At 46.3% G+C, this 21776-nt stretch overlaps 1 protein-coding gene across 2 annotated transcripts in view; it reads right to left on the bottom strand.

The window, feature by feature from the left end:
- LOC133575122 (polypeptide N-acetylgalactosaminyltransferase 18-like) overlaps window positions 1–21776 on the bottom strand; it is a 247859-nt gene that overhangs the window by 85460 nt on the left and 140623 nt on the right. For both annotated transcript variants that reach the window (XM_061927597.2, XM_061927598.2), the window contains exon 6: window positions 17864–17978. In XM_061927597.2, coding sequence (XP_061783581.1) covers window positions 17864–17978 — 115 coding nt within the window. The remainder of the gene's footprint in view (window positions 1–17863; window positions 17979–21776) is intronic.

Here is a 21776-nt window from a genome sequence, read left to right as displayed (position 1 = left end):
CCACCCATGGTGATATTCAAAAGGAAGACCTTGCCAAAAGAGACCTTTCCAGCCGGCGTCATCATAAAAGCTAACTCGAAGGGATGGATGGATGAAGAAAAGATGAGCGAGTGGTTAAGGGAAGTTTACGCGAAGAGGCCGGGTGGCTTTTTTCACACAGCTCCGAAGGCGAACACACCTTCACTAAGACGGGCAGACAGCTCCGGACGACATACGCCAACATTTGCCAGTGGATCGTAAATGCCTGGGCAGATATTTCGGTCACAACTGTGGTCCGAGCTTTCCGGAAGGCAGGATTCACAGAACAACAGCGACACTGACTCCCGATGACTTCGACGAGACGGAACCGGCCATTTTGGATACCACGCTTGCGCAACTTTTCAATTCGGACACCGAAGACGAAGAATTCGAAGGATTTACGAATGAAGAATAACTTCAGAAGGTGAGCGCTATGTTTATTTTGTGTGTTGTGACATTAACGTTCGAGCAACATTATGTTACTATTGCTCTACACCATTTTGAATTTTACTATGTTTGTGATTGCACATTTGCGTACATTTTGGGACAGAGTTGTTAGAACGCTGGTTTTCAATATATTATTAAAGTTTGACTGAACTATCTGACTGTTTTTTTGACATTCACTTTAGCGCAGCGTTTTTTTGACATTCACTTTAGCGCAGCGTAGGCGCGGCTTATAGTCCGGGGCGGCTTATTGGTGGACAAAATTATGAAATATGTAATTCATAGAAGGTGCGGCTAATAATCCGGTGCGCCTTATAGTGCGGAAAATACGGTACACATTATGTAATGTGATTCTTTATTTTGCAAATTTTATTATTCTACGTTTAGTACTGTAATTTCCTATATTTTTTTATGGTCACTGAACGTCACATGTCCCAGCAGACTTCCCGGATGTAGCCCGTATGTGTCGTCAGTCTGCTCTCTTCCATGTGATGGTTTAGAGTGTATAGAGAAGGCTGATTGGAGATTCACTATGATTGTTTTCACCAGGTATTGTGTGTTTTTTTATCGTGTGTTAATGTGTTAGTCAGTCTGCTCTCTTCCATGTGACGGTTTAGAGTGTATAGAGAAGGCTGATTGGAGACTCACTATGATTGTTTTCACCAGAATAAACCATGTTTGAGCTGGAAGAAAGACTGGGTGTCGTCTTTTGGGGGAAAACACAACGCAAAGGAGTATACCTTGCTGTTTGTTTTTAAAGCTTTACATGGACTGGCACCTCAGTATATCTCGGACCTCATCCAAACTTACAATCCTGCGCGCGCTCTGAGGTCCGAGAGCCAGCTCCAGCTCGTGGTGTCCAAGACGAGACTTAAAACCAGGGGAGACAGGGCCTTCTCTGTGGTCGGCCCTAAGCTCTGGAACACTCTGCCCCTCCATGTTCGAACTGCTCCCACAGTGGAGTGTTTTAAGTCTCGTCTTAAGACCCACTTTTATTCTCTGGCTTTTAACACTACGTGAGTTGTGTGGTCCTCTGTTGTCCTCTGTGTTTTTAAAATTTTGCTTTTGCTTTCTATTTACTGTTTTAATTGGTTTTACCCTTTGAAATTGTTTTTAATCACATTTATTTTATATTGTTTTTAATTGTGTTTAATATTGTTGTGCAGCACTTTGGAAACAATTTGTTGTTTAAATGTGCTATATAAATAAAGTGGATTGGATTGGATTGGATATACATCGCTACAATGGTGCCGTGACCCGTTCTTCTTCCTGGTGTTCCTGTGGGCTCAACGTGGGACAAACAACTCTCCATCCATCCGCTCCACGTGTGGTTTCATCAGCTTTCTGACGGTGCAGTGAATCGCTACTAGTGGCTTGGAGCCTCGTATACTGTATATTCGCTTACTTACTGTGGACTGTATTATATTTAAGGTAGCCTCAAGGAAAAAAAGAAAAAGAAAAAGTGTTTTCTCTTTATTTGAGAATTAAATCTCAAAGGAAGAAAAATAAGTGATAAGAAGGAAAACATTTTTTAAGTGAAAGAAAAAGTGTCGAAAAAAAAAAAAAAAAGTGTTTTATATTAATTGAGATTTTTTTCTTTTCTTTTTCACTATGAATGGGTTTAATATGTCAGGTATTGGTCGGGGTGCAACAAGGTGGTTTAGTGAGTGGGCTTATGACGGACAAAAACTTTACTTCTACTCCTCACCGTGCTAATGTTGCTCATACTGTGTATGATGATGCAGGTGCCACGGCAGATATGGGGGTGGGTGAGCAGTCTGTACCTCCCAGTCAGGATGTTGAACATGTCCCGGTTTCTCTTCTCGGTGACTTGGTGAGGCAGATAGGGACCAGTATAGGTGAAAACATTGTTTCATGTTTACAGTCCATCCCAGCTGCTAATGTTAGCCTTGCTCGGTCAAGTGTAGCTGATCTTTCTAAGGTTAACCTGACTGTTTCTCATGATAGTTATGAACCACATACTTTCAGGGGAGACCACACTGACAGACTTTCTATCTCTGAGTGGGAGGAAGCCATCAGGCTTTATCTGAGTAGGAGGGGCATTGGGTTATGTGAACAGGTAGATGAGGTTCTGAGTAAGCTAAGGGGAAGGGCACGTGATGTTGTGACTGTTGGGTTGCGCAGCAAACCTTCCTTGGACTTAAAGTCTGGCCCGCAACCTGTGTTTGACATTCTTAAACAGCACTTTGGTGACTCTGTGACTTCCTTTATGCCACTAGCCGACTTTTATGATACAAAGCCTCACCCCACCGAGAATGCTGTGGATTACTGGATTCGGCTTAACAAAGCCATTGACAATGCAATAGAAGGACTAAAGAGACAGGGCAAGACTCTTGAAAACCCATCTCGTGAAGTAACAGTCATGTTTATCACGCACTGCCCTGACACTGAACTGTCTCTAGTCTTCAGCTGCAAGCCGTTAGAGGAGTGGACAGTTACTGATATTCAGGTGAGGCTGGATGAACTCCACCGCAGAAGGCGTCTCCAACAGCGTCAGTCCACATGTCCAGCTGACAGCTCACAATCTACCCAGCCTGCGAGACTTCTGCAGAGTCATGCTCAGTCTGTTGAGAGCACTCCTGCCGCACAAACAAATACAGCTGGCAGAACATTATCAGCTGAGGGTCAGTCACTTGAACATGTCATTGTTCTGCTGGAACGCTTATTGCAGCGGGAGGCCTCCCAGGGTTCGAGGCTACCTAGATCAAGAAATGGCGGCCGCACGAGATTTCAGGGTCCATGTAACATTTGTCAGGATGATAACCATGACACGATGTCCCACAGCAGGAGAGAACGTCTCTGTTTCCGCTGTCATGCTGCAGGACATCAAGCTGTAACTTGTACTGCTGCTCCGGTCAGGGACACACCTGCTGCCCAACCTAGTGGTTCCAACCAGCAGGGAAACTAAATGGCCCACATGACCAGGGGACTAGTGGAGGGCCAAAAGACATGTCCCCAAATGATTTTAACGATGCTGACCTTGAGTCTATCTACTCACAGTTCTGTGCTTCAACAGATGATGGCTCTAAGGTGATATTTCAAAACACACAGAGACTTTCTGCGACAGATAATCTTTTCCACACTGATGTGTTGATCCAGGATGCTGTGGAGCTACGTGCCATGTTGGATAGTGGTTCGATGTCCTGTTCTTTGAGCTCTCGTATGCTTCCTCTCCTTGAGCAGGCTAATGTTATCTCTTCTGACTTGATCTCTCCCACATCTGTTACCCTTATTGGATGTGGCGGTTCAAAAACCAGACCTGTTGGCGTGTGTGAGCTTCAGATGACAATCTTTGACTGTCACATCTCAGTACCCACACTTATTGTGGACGGCCAATGTGATGACCTCATTCTTGGCAGCAATGTCATAAAACACCTCATTCGCGTGCTGAAATATTCTGGGAATTTCTGGGAGCAAGTGTCACTTTCCGACAAGACATCCGTGGAGGGGGGAAGTTTGCTACAGCTGCTGGCCACTGTGGAGACATGGAGAGATGGTGAGTGCCCTGACAAGGTTGGCGCTGTCAAACTCAAACATGCTGTGACCTTGGAGCCCATGACAGAACATTTAGTTTGGGGTCGCCTGCCCAGCCATGCATGTCTCTCTGCTGGCAGCGCAGTGGTTGTGGAGCCAAGTGAGTCGCGCACAGTGCCACAAACAATAGTAGTGGGGCGGGTTGTAACGCCATTATGGGGCAATGGGTGGGTCCCAGTGAGAGTCATCAACCCCGCTACTAAATCAGTAACCCTGAGACGCAATTGTATAATTGCAGACGTGTCCCCTTGTGTAGCACTAGAGGACTTTGACACTGACTACTTGTATGACAATGACCAACCCAATTATGTAAAATGCACAGTTACCAGACTGACACAGGTAGTGAGAAAAGCTTGACAGTTGACTCAGAGTATGCTGCACACAGACCTTACAGCTTGACACTCCATGATTTGGGACTGGGGGACATTGACATTGACTCAAGTAGTCTGTCTCCATTCTGGAGGACTAAGCTTGTTGATCTGTTGGCCAAATATGAGTCCATCTTCTCCCACAACAGTTTGGACTGTGGAAAAGCCAAAGACTTTGTCCATCGCATCCGGCTGAGAGACAACAAACCCTTCAGACTGCCATATCGTCGCTTGTCCCCATCTCATTATGAGAAGCTGAAGGTAGCTCTGAATGAAATGGAGGAACGAGACATCATAAGGAAGTCCACAAGTGAGTACGCCTCACCACTTGTCCTTGTCTGGAAAAAGAACGGTGACCTACGGCTCTGCACAGACTTTCGCTGGCTGAACGCGCGCACCATCAGAGACGCCATCCCCTGCCTCACCAGGCTGACGCCTTGGCTGCTTTTGGAGGAAACGCTTTCTTTTCGACTATGGACTTAACCTCAGGCTACTATAATGTGGAAGTTCATGAGGAGGACAGGAAGTTCACCGCGTTTACCTCTCCTTTTGGACTGTATGAATATAACCGGCTCCCTCAGGGGCTGTGCAACAGCCCGGCCACGTTCATGAGGATGATGATGACGATCTTCGGTGATCAAAACTTCTTAAGCCTTCTCTGCTATCTAGACGACATCTTGGTATTTGCTCCCACTGAACAGCTGGCGCTGCAGAGGCTGGAAATGGTGTTTGAGAGGTTATAGACGCACAACCTGAAGCTTGCTCCTAAAAAGTGCCACTTCATGAGACCATCTGTGAAATTTCTGGGACACATCGTGCAGAGAAATGGCATTTCCACTGACCCTGACAAAGTCACAGCCATTGTTGGCCTGGGGGAGAAAGACTTGATGGAGGAGGGCACCGACATACCTTCTCCTTCCAAGATCAGATCATTCCTTGGTATGGTTGGATTTTATCAACAGTTCTTCGAGGGATACTCACGCATTAGCAAACCTCTGTTTGCACTGACATCTGGGGTGAAGAGGCCGCAAAATACCAAGGGCAAAAAGCGCCCACCTGTCTCTAGGAAGCTCTCTTCTGCTGATTGGACTCTGGAATGCAGTGAAGCTTTCAGGAAGCTGAAGCAGGCTTTGTTGGAGAATGCCACCCTTGCTCATCCTGACTTCAGTAAGCCTTTCCTGCTGTCGATTGATGCCTCCTCCAACGGCCTTGGAGCTGTTTTGTCGCAGTTGGCTGAGGGTGATGATGTTGCACGAGCTGTCGCGTTTGCCAGTAAGTCGCTCAACTATGCCCAGTCCCGCTATCCAGCACACAGGCTGGAGTTTCTCGCGCTCAAATGGGCTGTTTGTGACAAATTCAGTCACTGGCTGAGGGGACAGCCATTTACCATCTGGACTGACAACAACCCCTTAACGCATATCCTCACTAAACCAAAGCTCGATGCCTGTGAGCAGAGATGGGTGTCAAAGTTGGCCCCATTCAACTTTGAGATCAAATACATCCCTGGCCCTAAAAATGTGGTGGCAGACGCCCTCAGCCGTGAGCCATTTGTGCAGCCAAGTGTGCTTCATCGCCTAATGAAGGTCCCTTATGGTGCACTCTTGGAGGAAGCAAGTGCCTTACATTCTGACTGTGTGCAGGACGCTTTCCGCCTGTCCTGTGACCCAGTGCGCCGGCTGCAGCTGCTCCAACCCCTCACTGTGGCCTCTGAAATCACTGTGGTGGTGCCCAGTGGGCAAACTATCTCTGCCCAGTCAGTGACTGCTGTCCTTGAACAGTCTTTGGATCAAGAGTGTCCACCTCCTCATGCTTTCCTTTTGCCTCAGCTCACCCAGTCCGTTCAAACACCAGAGCTGGCTGATTTCCCCTCTCTTCCGAGAGATGAGCTGATTGCTAAACAGCGTGATGACCCCTGCTTGGGTCGTGTGCTTCACTTTGTGGGACGGCAGCGGAGACCATCAAGACGAGAACGGCCACACGAACCTGTCGATGCTCTGCGGCTCCTCAGACACTGGGACAGGATCATCGTCAAGTCGGGTGTGCTATATCGCACTTCCAAAGATATGGTAACAAAGACAAAGACTTACCAGTACATTGTACCCTCTGCTGTTAAGGAAAAAGTTCTCAAAGGAGTGCATGACGAGGCAGGTCACCAGGGGCAGAGAAGGACGCTCTACCTGGCCCGACAGCGGTTCTATTGGCATGGAATGGAAGGGGATGTCAAGGACTATGTGCGGCGCTGCTGTCGTTGTGTGTTCAGCAAATCCCCTGAACCTGAGGCCAGAGCGCCACTCGAGAGTGTCAAGTCCTCCAGGCCTCTTGAGTTGGTTTGCATTGATTTCTGGTCAGCTGAAGATTCCTCCAACAAGTCCATAGATGTGCTTGTCGTGACTGATCATTTTACAAAGCTTGCGCAAGCTTATCTCTGTCCCAACCAGTCAGCTAAGGCTGTCGCTCAGCAGCTCTGGAACTATTTTTTTTGTGTATATGGCTTTCCTGAGCGTGTGCATTCTGATCAGGGGGCGAACTTTGAGAGCAATCTGATCGCTGAAATGCTCAAAGTTGCTGGTGTGGAGAAATCTCACACGACTCCTTACCACCCCATGGGTAACGGAGTGGTTGAAAGGTTCAATCGCACCCTTGGAAATATGATCAGAGCCCTTCCACCGAAGGCCAAGCAGCGGTGGCCCCAGCTCTTGAAATCTCCCACCTTCTCCTATAATGCCACTGTACACGAGACTACAGGCTTTGCCCCTTTTCAACTCATGTTTGGCAGAACCCCCAGGTTGCCTGTGGACATGGTGTTCCAGTCTGTGCTGTTGGATGATCAGGTGGTGGACTATGATGATTATGTCCAGTGTCTCAGGCGTGACTTGGTGAATGCTATCAGGATCGCTCAGACCTCAGCCACTAAACAGCAAGAGAGGCAAACCGACCTTTACAACCGCAAGCTGAGAGGTGCACCAGTGGACGTCGGCTCCTCCTGCCTCCACGGCGACGTCGGCTCCTCCTGCCTCCACGGCGACGTCGGCTCCTCCTGCTTCCACGGCGACGTCGGCTCTTCCTGTTTCCACGGCGACGTCTGCTCTCTCCTAGTCTTCGTCTCAGCGACCTCGAGTGGTCTGGCTGCGCAAGCGGTGCTCTCGGAGGTTTGTTTATGGACGCCAGTGGCGCAAACAGCAGCGACACCCGAGACGTAGTCGTAGAACTCTCCGGCTGCTGAACTTCTGGCGCCACTCACGCCCACCTTCTCGGCAGCCACGAATGTGGCCTTTCCGTGGTCGCCCGCCTCGCCTGCGGCAGCGGCGTTCCACTCGCCGCCGCCACGTGACTCTTCCCCGGTGGATTCGGGGACACGTGGCCTGGCGACCCACCACCAAATCCTCCCTCCACCCTCCCTTGACTCTCGAACTATTTCTTGTTTTTTGGGTTCTAGTTTTATTTAGTGTCAAGGGACATCTGGAATCTGTCCTTTAAGGGGGGGGGTACTGTTACGATCCGCTGCACGGATCATAGTTTGTTTATGTTTCTCGTCACATATGTTTTCAGCACATTTGATTTTGTTTGTGTTCAGTTGCCATGTCAGCTGATTACTTTCACCTGCCTCTGGTTAGTGTTCGGGACGCGCACCTGTTGCCCGGGCACTAATCAGAGGGCTATTTAGTCTTTGCTCTGGCCTCACTCTGTCTGGCTTCCTAGTTTGTTCCCACGCAACTGATGACGACGTTTATTTCATGTTCCTTAGCTGCTAGTTTTCACGCTAGGCTATTTTGGTTTACTAGCTCCCACGCTAGCCCTTTTGTTTTGCCTTTTGTGCTACGTGTATGTCTTTTGTTTATTCATCGTATGATTTATATGTTAAATAAATCATATTCCTACCTGCAAGCTGTGTCCGAAGCCGTCTGCATCCCTGGGAGAACACACCCGCATCATTATGCGACCAAGTCGTTTCAATTGTTGTGTTATTAAGCAAAATAAGCAATACTTTTACTTTTGTTGAAATGTTTACACTGTACACTTTTTTGTATTGGATGTTTAGCTTTATTTTTGCACATTTTAGCAAATAAGCAATACTTTTACTTTTGTTGAAATGTTTACACTTGTTACAGAATATTTCCGTTTTGCACTTTTTTGTATTGGATGTTTATCTTTATTTTTGCACATTTTAAAGCAAAATAAGCAATACTTTTACTTTTTAAATGCTTATACTATTCCAGAATATTAAGATTTGCACTGGATGTTTACTTTTATATTTGCACATTAAAAAGCAAATAAGCTACTTTTAATTTTGTTAAATGTTAAAAGTTTTAAATGTTTACATTGTTACAGAATATTTTGTCATGTTGTTGTAAATGTTGACTGAGTGGCCATACTTTTTTTTTGTAAATAAAAGCCATGCCTTTTGAAAAAACTGGCCTACATTTATTTTTTCCTCTTCATTTTAAATAAAAAAAATAATCGGTAAAAGGAAAAATAATCTATAGATTAATCGAAAAAATAATCTATAGATTAACCGATTAATCGAAAAAATAATCTATAGATTAATCGATAGAAAAATAATCGTTAGCTGCAGCCCTATATGCAACGCATACTTGATCTTCATTGATACAGTTTACACTGAGGGTGCCGTATAAAAAACTTTAATACTGTTAGAAATATACGGCACACTGTGAATCCACACCAAACAAGAATGACAAACACATTTACACAGATTAGATCAGTGTGTTGCAAACTGAGCAGTTTCAAGTCCTGAATGGTTGGTTTATTCATTATTTTATTTTCAAATTTATTAGCCTGTGGAAAAAGTTAATGTTGATATTTACCTCAGAAGGCTGCAAATAGAAAAGAGGCATTCAATTTTTATTTAAATTGTATTTGATATGCCATTGATATTTTTTAATTATTATTATTATTATTATTATTTGAAACTCGATTTTGCATGTCACTATAAAGTTATATAAGCCTTGCTTGTTCAATATTTAATGCAAAACTTGTTTGGGTCCCTATTAAAAAGTTCATTTGTTCAACCTTGGCCCGCGGCTTTGTTCAGTTTTAAATTTTGGCCCATTATGTATTTGAGTTTGACACCCCTGCTTTATAGCAAAGATATTCAACTACCGTATTTTTCGGAGTATAAGTCGCACCGGAGTATAAGTCGCACCTGCCAAAAATGCATTATAAAGAAGGAAAAAAACATATATACGTCGCACTGGAGTATAAGCCGCATTTTTTGGGGAAATTTATTAGATAAAATCCAACAAGAACAGACATTTGAAAGGCAATTTAAAATAAATAAAGAATAGTGAACAACAGGCTGAATAAGTGTACGTTATATGAGGCATAAATAACCAACTGAGAACGTGCCTGGTATGTTAACGTAACATATTATGGTAAGAGTCATTCAAATAACTATAACATATAGAACATGCTATACGTTTACCAAACAATCTGTCACTCCTAATCGCTAAATCCCATGAAATCTTCTTCCTCTGTGTTGCTTCTAAACAATTCTTCCAACTCCAAAGGAAGACAATGTGCCGCTTCCTCTTCTATCGGTACGTCGCTTACGTCAGAGTCATCGTCAGCTGCAGTTCCAATTATTCCAGCCTTTCTGAATCCGGACAGGATGGTTTCGGTTGTCACTGAAGCCCATGCTTTGTCGATCCATCCGATGACATCCAGAAAAGTTGCATGGCGCATTCTCCCGGTTGCCGTGAAGCTGTGCTCTCCTTCCATCAGCCACTGATCCCACAGGTTGCGCAGGACTGCCTTAAAGCTCCTATTCACGGAGATGTCAAGTGGCTGGAGTATTTTGGTTAAGCCTCCGGGGATGATGGCAGATATGGAGTTTAAAACTTTTAATTATTTTTTTAACTGCGGCGTGATGTGCGCTCGCATGCTATCCATCACAAGCAGAGCTTTGCGTGCTCTAAAGAAGCCATCCGGACGCTTAATGTAGCACTTTGTAAGCCATAGGTTCATAATTTCATCCATTCGTTCAACTGAGGGGAAGTTAATTTTTGGCATGGTTTTTCGTTTCTCCTCTCTGAGCTGCCACCTTACCGTGGTAGAGGAGTTTGCGTGTCCCAATGATCCTAGGAGCTATGTTGTCCGGGGGCTATATGCCCCCTGGTAGGGTCTCCCAAGACAAACTGGTCCTAGGTGAGGGATCAGACAAAGAGCAGCTTGAAGACCTCTATGAAGAAAATGAACAAGGAACCTAGATTTCCCTTGCCCGGACGCGGGTCATCGGGGCCCCCCTCTGGAGCCAGGCCCGGAGGTGGGGCACGATGGCGAGCGCCTGGTGGCCGGGCCTGTCCAAAGAGGCAACGTGGGTCCCCCCTCCAATGGGCTCACCACCCATAGCAGGGGTCATAGAGGTCGGGTGCGATGTGAGCTGGGCGGAAGCCGAGGGCAGGGCACTTGGCGGTCCGATCCTCGGCTACAGAAGCTAGCTCTTGGGACGTGGAACGTCACCTCGCTGGGGGGGAAGGAGCCTGAGCTAGTGCGCGAGGTGGAGAAGTTCCGGCTGGATATAGTCGGACTCACTTCGACGCACAGCAAGGGCTCTGGAACCAGTTCTCTCGAGAGGGACTGGACTCTCTTCCACTCTGGCGTTGCCGGCAGTGAGAGGCGACGGGTTGGGGTGGCAATTCTTGTTTCCCCCCGGCTCAGAGCCTGCACGTTGGAGTTCAACCCGGTGGACGAGAGGGTAGCTTCCCTCCGCCTCCGGGTGGGGTAACGGGTCCTGACTGTGGTTTGCGCTTACGCGTCAAACCGCAACTCAGAGTACCCACCCTTTTTGGATTCACTCGAGGGAGTACTTGAGAGTGCTCCCCCGGGTGATTCCCTCGTTCTACTGGGGAACTTCAATGCTCATGTTGGCAGTGACAGTGAAACCTGGAGAGGCGTGATTGGGAAGAATGGCTGCCCGGATCTGAACCCGAGCGGTGTTTTGTTATTGGACTTTTGTGCCCGTCACAGATTGTCCATAACGAACACCATGTTCAAACATAAGGGTGTCCATATGTGCACTTGGCACCAGGACACCCTAGGCCGCAGTTCCATGATCGACTTTGTAGTTGTGTCATCGGATTTGCGGCCTCATGTTTTGGACACTCGGATGAAGAGAGGGGCGGAGCTTTCTACCGATCACCACCTGGTGGTGAGTTGGCTGCGATGGTGGGGGAGGATGCCGGACAGACCAAACGCATTGTGAGGGTTTGCTGGGAACGTCTGGCAGAGTCTCCTGTCAGAGAGAGTTTCAATTCCCACCTCCGGAAGAACTTTGAACATGTCACGAGGGAGGTGCTGGACATTGAGTCCGAATGGACCATGTTCCGCACCTCTATTGTCGAGGCGGCTGATTGGAGCTGTGGCCGCAAGGTAGTTGGTGCTTGTCGTGGCGGTAATCCTAGAACCCGTTGGTGAACACCGGCGGTGAGGGATGCCGTCAAGCTGAAGAAGGAGTCCTAACGGGTTCTTTTGGCTCATAGGACTCCTGAGGCAGCGGACAAGTACCGACAGGCCAAGCGGTGTGCGGCTTCAGCGGTCGCAGAGGCAAAAACTCGGACATGGGAGGAGTTCGGTGAGGCCATGGAAAACGACTTCCGGATGGCTTCGAATAAATTCTGGACCACCATCCGCCGCCTCAGGAAGGGGAAGCAGTGCACTGTCAACACCGTGTATGGCGAGGATGGTGTTCTGCTGACCTCGACTGCGGATGTTGTGGATCGGTGGAGGGAATACTTTGAAGACCTCCTCAATCCCACCAACACGTCTTCCTATGAGGAAGCAGTGCCTGGGGAGTCTGTGGTGGGCTCTCCTATTTCTGGGGCTGAGGTTGCTGAGGTAGTTAAAAAGCTCCTCGGTGGCAAGGCCCCGGGGGTAGATGAGAACCGCCCGGAGTTCCTTAAGGCTCTGGATGCTGTGGGGCTGTCTTGGTTGACAAGACTCTGCAACATCGCGTGGACATCGGGGGCGGTACCACTGGATGTGTAGACCGGGGTGGTGGTTCCTCTCTTTAAGAAAGGGAACCGGAGGGTGTGTTCTAACTATCGTGGGATCACACTCCTCAGCCTTCCCGGTAAGGTCTATTCAGGTGTGCTGGAGAGGAGGCTACGCCGGATAGTCGAACCTCGGATTCAGGAGGAACAGTGTGGTTTTCGTCCTGGTCGTGGAACTGTGGACCAGCTCTATACTCTCGGCAGGGTCCTTGAGGGTGCATGGGAGTTTGCCCAACCAGTCTATATGTGTTTTGTGGACTTGGAGAAGGCATTCGACCGTGTCCCTCGGGAAGTCCTGTGGGGAGTGCTCAGAGAGTATGGGGTATCGGACTGTCTGATTGTGGCAGTCCGTGCCCTGTATGATCAGTGCCAGAGCTTCGTCCGCATTGCCGGTAGTAAGTCGGACACGTTTTCAGTGAGGGTTGGACACCGCCAAGGCTGCCCTTTGTCACCGATTCTGTTCATAACTTTTATGGACAGAATTTCTAGGCGCAGTCAAGGCGTTGAGGGGATCTGGTTTGGTGGCTGCAGGATTAGGTCTCTGCTTTTTGCAGATGATGTGGTCCTGATGGCTTCATCTGGCCAGGATCTTCAGCTCTCACTGGATCGGTTTGCAGCTGAGTGTGAAGCGACTGGGATGAGAATCAGCACCTCCAAGTCCGAGTCCATGGTTCTCGCCCGGAAAAGGGTGGAGTGCCATCTCCGGGTTGGGGAGGAGATCTTGCCCCAAGTGGAGGAGTTCAAGTACCTCGGAGTCTTGTTCACGAGTGAGGGAAGAGTGGATCGTGAGATCGACAGGCGGATCGGTGCGGCGTCTTCAGTAATGCGGACGCTGTATCGATCCGTTGTGGTGAAGAAGGAGCTGAGCCGGAAGGCAAAGCTCTCAATTTACCGGTCGATCTACGTTCCCATCCTCACCTATGGTCATGAGCTTTGGGTTATGACCGAAAGGACAAGATCACGGGTACAAGCGGCCGAAATGAGTTTCCTACGCCGGGTGGCGGGGCTCTCCCTTAGAGATAGGGTGAGAAGCTCTGCCATCCGGGAGGAGCTCAAAGTAAAGCCGCTGCTCCTCCACATCGAGAGGAGCCAGATGAGGTGGTTCGGGCATCTGGTCAGGATGCCACCCGAACGCCTCCCTAGGGAGGTGTTTAGGGCACGTCCGACCGGTAGGAGGCCGCGGGGAAGACCCAGGACACGTTGGGAAGACTATGTCTCCCGGTTGGCCTGGTAACGCCTCGGCGTCCCACAGGAAGAGCTGGACGAAGTGGCTGGGGAGAGGGAAGTCTGGGCTTCCCTGCTTAGGCTGCTGCCCCCGCGACCCGACCTCGGATAAGCGGAAGAAGATGGATGGATGGATGGATGGGTTTTTCGTTTGAAAATGACCATTGGTGGCAATTTTGATCCATTTCCACAACATGCCAGCACCACTGTGATGTGATATCTCATGACCAGTTGTTACAATATTGACACTCATTTGCCCTTTCTCTGCAACACTTCGGCCCATGGGAATGTCAAACGTGAGGGGGACCTCGTCCATGTTAATAATATGATCCGGTGTCACGTTGTGCTCACTTTCATGCTTTTCAATGAACTTGCGGAAAATGTCTACCTTGGATTGGAAGTCTGCTAGCAGTTTTTGGCACATTGTTGTCCTTGCTCTGATAGAGAGGCGATTGCGTTGCATGAAGCGGTAACACCAAGAAGGTCTTCCCGCAAAGTCATTTATATTCATCTCCTTGGCAACTACCTGGGCGTGGAGACGCAACCGTACGGTTGACAAGCCTCTCCCGGCAGCACGTTGTTCAAGCACCCATTTGTAAATTCGTTCCTCGAGCTGTGGCCACCTAGCTTTTTGACCGCGATTAGCTTTTTTAGTTTTCTTCATTTCAGTTCGCCAGTCCCTTACAAGTTTCTCGTTTACTCCAAACTTTCTTTCTGCTGCTCGATTGCCGTTTCCTGTTGCGTATTTCACTACTTCCAGCTTGTAACCTGCAGTATATGCATTCCTTTCCGGTGCCATTTTTGTTCAGCCCTTTGTTTTTATAAGTTACCGCCAATGTACCGTAGCAGGTAGCGTCTTCTTTTCCCAAAATGCACTTCTGCCATGACCCGCCTCCGCCGAATTTTCATTGGTTGACATGTGTGTGACGATTGCTGTAGCATCTTCTTTTCCCACAACGCACTTCTGCCATGACCCGCCTCCACCGAATTTTCATTGGTTGACATGTGTGTGACGATTGCTGTAGCATCTTCTTTTCCCACAACGCACTTCTGCCATGACCCGCCTCCACCGAATTTTCATTGGTTGACATGTGTGTGACGATTGCTGTAGCATCTTCTTTTCCCACAATGCACTTCTGCCATGACCCGCCTCCGCCGAATTTTCATTGGTTGACGTGTGTATGTGACGATTGCTGAAATCCGTCTAGTCTCTTACGTGAATGAGCTAAATACTATTATTTTATATTTTACGGTTATGTGTTAATAATTTCACACATAAGTCTCTCCTGAGTATACGTCACACCCCCGGCCAAACTATGAAAAAAAACTGCGACGTATAGTCCGATAAATATGGTAAATAGATTTGGGGGCCACATTTTCAGAAAGCTAAGGACCGGGCCCCAGACTTCTCCCTTCGCTATTAGTCTTATTTTGTATTGTTGTGTATTCGATGGTTGTGTGATGAGTGATGAGCCAAGAAGACGGCAACGAGGAATCGTCGAACAAAAAGCTTTATTTGTTTCAGCGAGCCTCAGACTGGAGCAGCAGCTTCCAGGAGAAAAAGTGTGGACCTAATCACTTTTTTTCTGATATCCTCTCGGACAACTGTCCTTAAATACCATTTACACAAAGACCCCCACTCTTCGTAACTTTAGCCTCGGAGCCGGTCAGTTTGGACAAAAGCCCAGCGTGTTGTTTGGTTGTTTGGCCAGTTAACCTATTTCCTGTGATCAGTTTGAGTCGGGTGATCTCCAACCCCTGATTTCTACTCCTACCCGTGGGGGCTTCCGACCAGATGTCGTTATTGTGTTTACACTTCCTCCTAAAATCCAACTGCTGCTATCCTTTAAGTTCCTCAATGTCCTGGAGGCATGGGCCCCCACTCTCTGGAGAGTTTGTGATGGACATGTGCACCTTTGACCTTAGTAGAATAATCCTTTAAAGGATTCTGTGACCAAATACAGATACATGCTACTTCACAATCATATAAGAAAAGTGTATACGGTATATTTTACCACAGTATATTCCGAAGAACCAGCATCCTCTACAGTAGACATTGGATTTTGGTCTATTTATTTTGTCAGAGAGACAGGAGTGCTCTCTACTACTACTCTTTTTTGTAACACTGTTATTAAATGAAGTGTCATTTTGTGGCAAATTTTCCATATATTTACACAACTCAGATATGGTAATACTCGCGAGCAGTTATAAATATGGAGGGATTGTTTTTTGTCCAATACATATTTTGCTTTATTCATAATTGATGTATTTCTTGCCACCTTATGTTGTATGTTTTTATATGAGAATCCCAGTTTATTTTAACATCTATTATTACACCCCCCCCCCAAAAAATGGTTCCTTTTACCCTTTCAATATCTATTGTATTTGTATTTGTGTTTGACTTTCTCTTCTGCTGTTACTTAATAGCATTATTTTTGTTTTACTTACATTCAAAGATAGTCAGTTTTTGTCAAACCATCTCTTTAATGTGTCCATTTCTTCTGTTATTCTTTGTAACAGCACACGTGTTCTCCCCTAAACAAAACGCAGTTGTGTCGTCTGCAAATATTACTAACGTTATATCCTTTGTAACTTTACAAATGCTGTTAATGTAGAGATTGAACAATTTTGGTTCCAGTATTGATCCCTGGGGTACGTCGCAGGATATATTTAGCCTTGTAGATGTGTGTTCGCCTTGGTTTAATAGCTTCTTACCCAGTTTAAAACTAGGCCTCTAATGCCGTACTGTTCTAATGTGTTAATAACTAAGATAGTTTTCACACTCTTGTGACTCTTTTGGACTTGTGTTGTTCTTTCTCATTTGTGTGGTGTTTAAGTTCCTGTCCAGTACTCTTAATTTGTAGTTTCACATGCCGTGTTTGGCTACTGAGTGCTGGCTTCCACACCTGTCCTTGATTAGAAACCCGGACACACTTGTGCCCAGTTGCCAATCTGTCTCCTCTTTCAGTCCAATCATTGCTTTGCTATGCTTACTGCCTCATGTATTGAGTGTCTATTTTTCTTCCAAAAGAAGTTCCCTGTCTTGTGCACTTATTAGCTGCACTCGCCTTCTTTTGTTCTTCTTCTCCACTCCTAGTTGCATATTCTCCCACTCCCTTGTGTGTTTTCTTTTGTTTATATTAAATAATATTATTTTATTCACCATCACCATTGACCTGCTCAGTGGCTTGTGTTTAGAGTGTCTGCCCTGATATCGGTAGGTCGTGAGTTCAAACGACTATACAAATGGGACCCTAACCCTCCCTGCTTGGCGCTCAGCATCAAGGGTTGGAATAGGGGGTTAAATCACCAAATGATTCCCGAGCGCGGCCACCACTGCTGCTCACTGCTCCCCTCACTTACCAGGTGGTGGAACAAGGGGATGGGTTAAAAGCAGAGAGTAATTTCACCACACCTAATGTGTGTGTGACTATCAGTGGTACTTTAACCATAACATCTGCTTGCTGTTTGCTGCATCTTGGAGTCACGCTGCTAAAACTGCCAAATTGTTATGATTTATTGTGTCAAATGCTTTTTTTAAATTATCTATTACATTGGTAATCTCTTCTGCTATTTTTCGCAGTATTGATTTAATCAGGAAGAAGCTTTGGAAAAAAACTCAATGTGGAGGTTTCCCTCTTGTGGGTTCCCCAGACTGCAATAGACCTTCTCGGAAGCCCGGGAGTCTGGGTTGAACAATCTTTTATTGTGGTATGCACACGCCAGGACAGCACCCTGCTCTACAACTTTTCAGTCTTTCTTGTTTGTGCCTGCGTCTGCTCAACTCCAACTCCCTTTTCAAGTGTCGGTGCGGCTGCTGCTGATAAGCATGGCAGGTGATTGGATGATTTTCCCCAGCTGGGTAATCCATTCACCTGCCAGCTGTGCTCCAAGGCCAGTCCTTATACAACCCGCTCCGCGGCAGGCCCGCAGACCACGCCCCCTCCACACTCAATAACAAGCAATTTAATAATAATACAATTAAGTAAGGGTAATGTGGCTTGATTTTATTTAATAAACATTACTAACAAATGTATATTTAAATTCCAGTAAAGTATAATGTGTGCTTGTAGCTACAGTGCGAATAAAGCAGCTTGCATGAGTCAGTCTGAATGAATATTGTGGATGAATGATAATGCAAGGAAATGTCACTCCGCATGGAAACATGGCAAAACTGATTTTCAGTGTATGGAGAACATGCTGTTTTATGTTATTCATGAATGGTTACATATTTACGTCCAAACTCACTCTTATGCCAAGCTCCACATTTTCTCCACCGTAGATTTCCATCCCCTCGTCGAGTAGGCCAATCCCCTCAAAGAACTCTCTGTCCACCACGAAGCATGCAGTGAGAGCAGGACTCCTAAAAAAATACAAAAGTGAACAAAGATTTTGAACAAATGTACGTTACTTTGTAGAAGACTAAAAGGTAATAACATTGGTTCATGAGGCATAGCGGGTTGTCCAGTAACTGGAGGGCTGCCGGTAGTATAAATGTAATTAATTGTTTGATGATAAACACAAATTATCCAATTGGGGGGCCGACTTTTAACGTGGCAATTTGCATTGATGTTCAAGGATTCAAATAATCTTATTGCCATAGCAGCACACATGAGATTGCACAAACTTTGGTGGTAGATTGGTACTATTGCTACGTATCACAACCGAAGTTCAGCACACTGAAAGCTTCTGGAAATCTAGGTGGGTGGAATCTTTGGTGATGCAGAGAGCCAAGTCTCTCATCTGCTGAAAAAGATGTCTTTGATGGTGGTAAGGTTGCTCCTCACAATCTTCTGAACAGCTTTCACCACCCTCTGCAGAGCCTTCCTCTCTTCAGCTGTGCCACACTTGCTGAGCTCTCGAGTTCAGCACGCCACAGCTTCCTGAGGAAGTATAGACACTGGTGTTTCTTCTTGAGCAGACAGGGAGTGTTGTGGCTCCAGGTGAGGCCCCTGGATGGATGAAGTCTAAGACACTAAGATCGGTCGAGACAGACGGTCACCCAACAAATCTTGAGTTCTGTCCGAGGTTTCTTACCACAGGGGAGTTTTTCCTTGCCCTCATTGCCGTTGCGAATTTGCCAAGCGCTTGCTCATGTGGGGTCGAGCTGGTTCTTTCTTTTTTGTTTTTTTGGAATGCTGCTTATGGCACAGGGTGGGCACGAGACAAGCTCTGCCCACCCTTTGGACGGTTGATCACTTGAGCAAAACTGTGTGCTTGTGAAGTTTTAACATGTTTCAAATAAATACATTTAATACCATATTTTTCGGAATATAAGGCTCACTTAAAATCCTTGAATTTCCCAAAAATCGACAGTGCGTCTTATGTACGGCATAATTCTGGTTGTGCTTACTGACTCGAAGCAATTTTATTTGGTACATGGTGTAATGATAAGGGTGACCAGAAGATGGCAGTCATACATAAGAGATACGTGTAGACTGCAATATGATGGCAGTAAACAACACCAAAACTTTAAATGTTCCAATGAGAATAAACAACATTACACACGGCGCTCAAAAATCTGTCAACATATTTTAGTACGACTTCGGTAAGCTATGAAGCCACACAGCTTGATGGATTGTCGGCGCATTAAACATAAGAGTATTATTATGGTGTGTGTATAAAGGACCGCAAAATGGCACCTATTAGCAGACATATTACCTGTCGTTTTGTCTCGCAACATTATCGAAAACCAACTTTTCTTACCTTCTGGTACCTGCTGATGTGTATTTGGGATCTGCATAAGTCCTGAAAATGTGTGCGCGCCCGCAACTGTAGTCCGGTGTGACGCAGTAGTCATAAACTTCTTCTTTTTCTCTATCTTCTTGTGTGGCATTCATCTACCGCTGTTGCCATATCTAATATAAAGTAGTGCAAAGTTCTAACTTATATCTGTCAGTAGACTAGCTATCAAAAGGCTAAAAACTGTAGTGGGTTTACATAATTCACCCACGGAACTTTAGTTATTAGAGGGTTTCTGTTACGATCCGCTGCCCGGATCATAGTTTGTTTATGTTTGAGTCACATGTGTTTTCAGCACCTTGAGTTTCGTTTGTTTCTGTTGCCATGACGGCAGATTGTACGCACCTGCCTCTGGTTAGTGTTCGGGACGCGCACCTGTTGCCCGGGCACTAATCAGAGGGCTATTTAGTCTTTGCCCTGGCCTCACTCGGTCTGGCTTCCTAGTTTGTTCCCACACAACTGTGACGACGTGGTCGCATCGTGATGCGGGTGTGGTTCTCCCAAGGATGCAGACGGCTTCGGACACAGCTTGCAGGTAGGAATATGATTTATTTAAAATATAAATCATACGGTGAATAACAAAAGACATGCACGTAGCACAAAAAGGCAAAAACAAAAGGGCTAACGTGGGAGCTAGCAAACCAAAATAGCCTAGCGTGAGAACTAGCAGCTAAAGCACAGGAAATAATCGTCGTCATCAGTTGTGTGGGAACTAACTAGGAAGCCAGACCGAGTGAGGCCAGGGCAAAGACTAAATAGCCCTCTGATTAGTGCCCGGGCAACAGGTGCGCGTCCCGAACACTAACCAGAGGCAGGTGCGTACAATCTGCCGTCATGGCAACAGAAACAAACGAAACTCAAGGTGCTGAAAACACATGTGACTCAAACATAAATAAACTATGATCCGGGCAGCGGATCGTAACAGTTTCGGTCGGATGTTTTTCCACGGGACACATTTCCGGCGTTGTTGTTGCATTATTGAGCCACGGATGAGGAGATGCTGCTCTGTTATTTATTTAAGTAAAGTCTGAATGTCATTAAAACAGTTAGCTCCATCTTTTGACACTTCTTCCACTCCCGTCCTTGCACGCTACACCGCTACAACAAAGATGATGGAGAAAAGACGCTGCCAAAGGTGAGCCACGTAAATAAGACCGCCCACAAAAAGGCGCATCCTTAAGCGACTGTCAGAAAGCGACTTGAAGATGATCTGTAAAACATAATCTATGCAACATTTTGACCAAAGAACCACCATTACATGTTATGTAGACCACAATGAAGTTTTTTCATCCATCCATCCATTTTCTACCGCTTATTCCCTTTGGGGTCGCGGGGGGCGCTGGAGCCTATCTCAGCTACAATCAGGCGGAAGGCGGGGTACACCCTGGACAAGTCGCCACCTCAATTTAGAAAAAAATAAAATAACATGACGTCTTTAATGCGCCCTATAGTCCGGTGCTCCTTTTGTATGAAAATAGACCTGACTAGACCCGCTCATCAGCAGTGCGCCTTATAATCCGGTGCGCCCTATGGTCTGGAAAATGTGGTAATTGATACATGAAGCTGAGCCCTGCTCCACAGCTGCTGCTCCAATGTATAGGGCGTAAGGGGTGTGTCTGACTTTTCTGAAGTCCACCACCAACTCCTTGATCTTTTTATATTGATGAAAAGGTTGTTGGTTTTGCACCAATCCAGCCAATGTTTTACCTCCTCTCTGTACTCTGACTCATTGTTGTCTGTGATGCATCCCACTACTGCTCTATCGTCCACAAACTTTACCAAATAGCTGCCGGGGTGTTTAGCAGTGCGTACTTCCATATTCCAGCTACAATGTTTGCCTTCGGCAGATAACTCAGGATGGCGCTGTTTTCACTTGTATGCCTCGTTCACAGAATCCACCTAAGGTACAGTGAGTTTGATGATATATGTTTTCTTTGGAGAAGGAGACCAGATATCTGGAGGAAACGCCAGTGGTTGGTCATTATTTGCCAATGTCATGATCCATTGCCCGCATCATGTTTTGTTTAGTTTGATTCTGTTAGTTCTGTTTCAGCACCCCTGGGTTTGTGTTTTTTTGCTCACCTGCTCCTGGGCACTAATCAGAGAGCTATTTATTCCTGCTTTTCGCCACACTCAGTCTGGCAGTTTTATTTGCTTCACGCAACAGTTACGTTCGATGATTCTTGCTTCTTATTTTCTATGCTTGTCATGTCTGTGTAATCATGTTTTGTTTTAGTCATGTTTTGTTTTGTTTAGTTATTGGACTCTTTAGTTTCTGGTTGTTCACTCCCTTGTTTTGTTTCCATAGCAACCCATTAGTTTTCACCTGTCACGTCACGCACCTGTTTCACGTTTTGAGTCACGCACCTGTTAATCATGTCTGTGTTATTTAAGCTTTTCTTTTTCTGTTGGTCAGCCT

The sequence above is a fragment of the Nerophis lumbriciformis genome, linkage group LG35 (genome assembly GCF_033978685.3).
Source record: "Nerophis lumbriciformis linkage group LG35, RoL_Nlum_v2.1, whole genome shotgun sequence".
In the NCBI taxonomy this organism is placed as follows: Eukaryota; Metazoa; Chordata; class Actinopteri; order Syngnathiformes; family Syngnathidae; genus Nerophis; species Nerophis lumbriciformis.
Note: the sequence above shows the minus strand (reverse complement) of the source record. Positions and strands in the feature narration are given on the sequence as shown.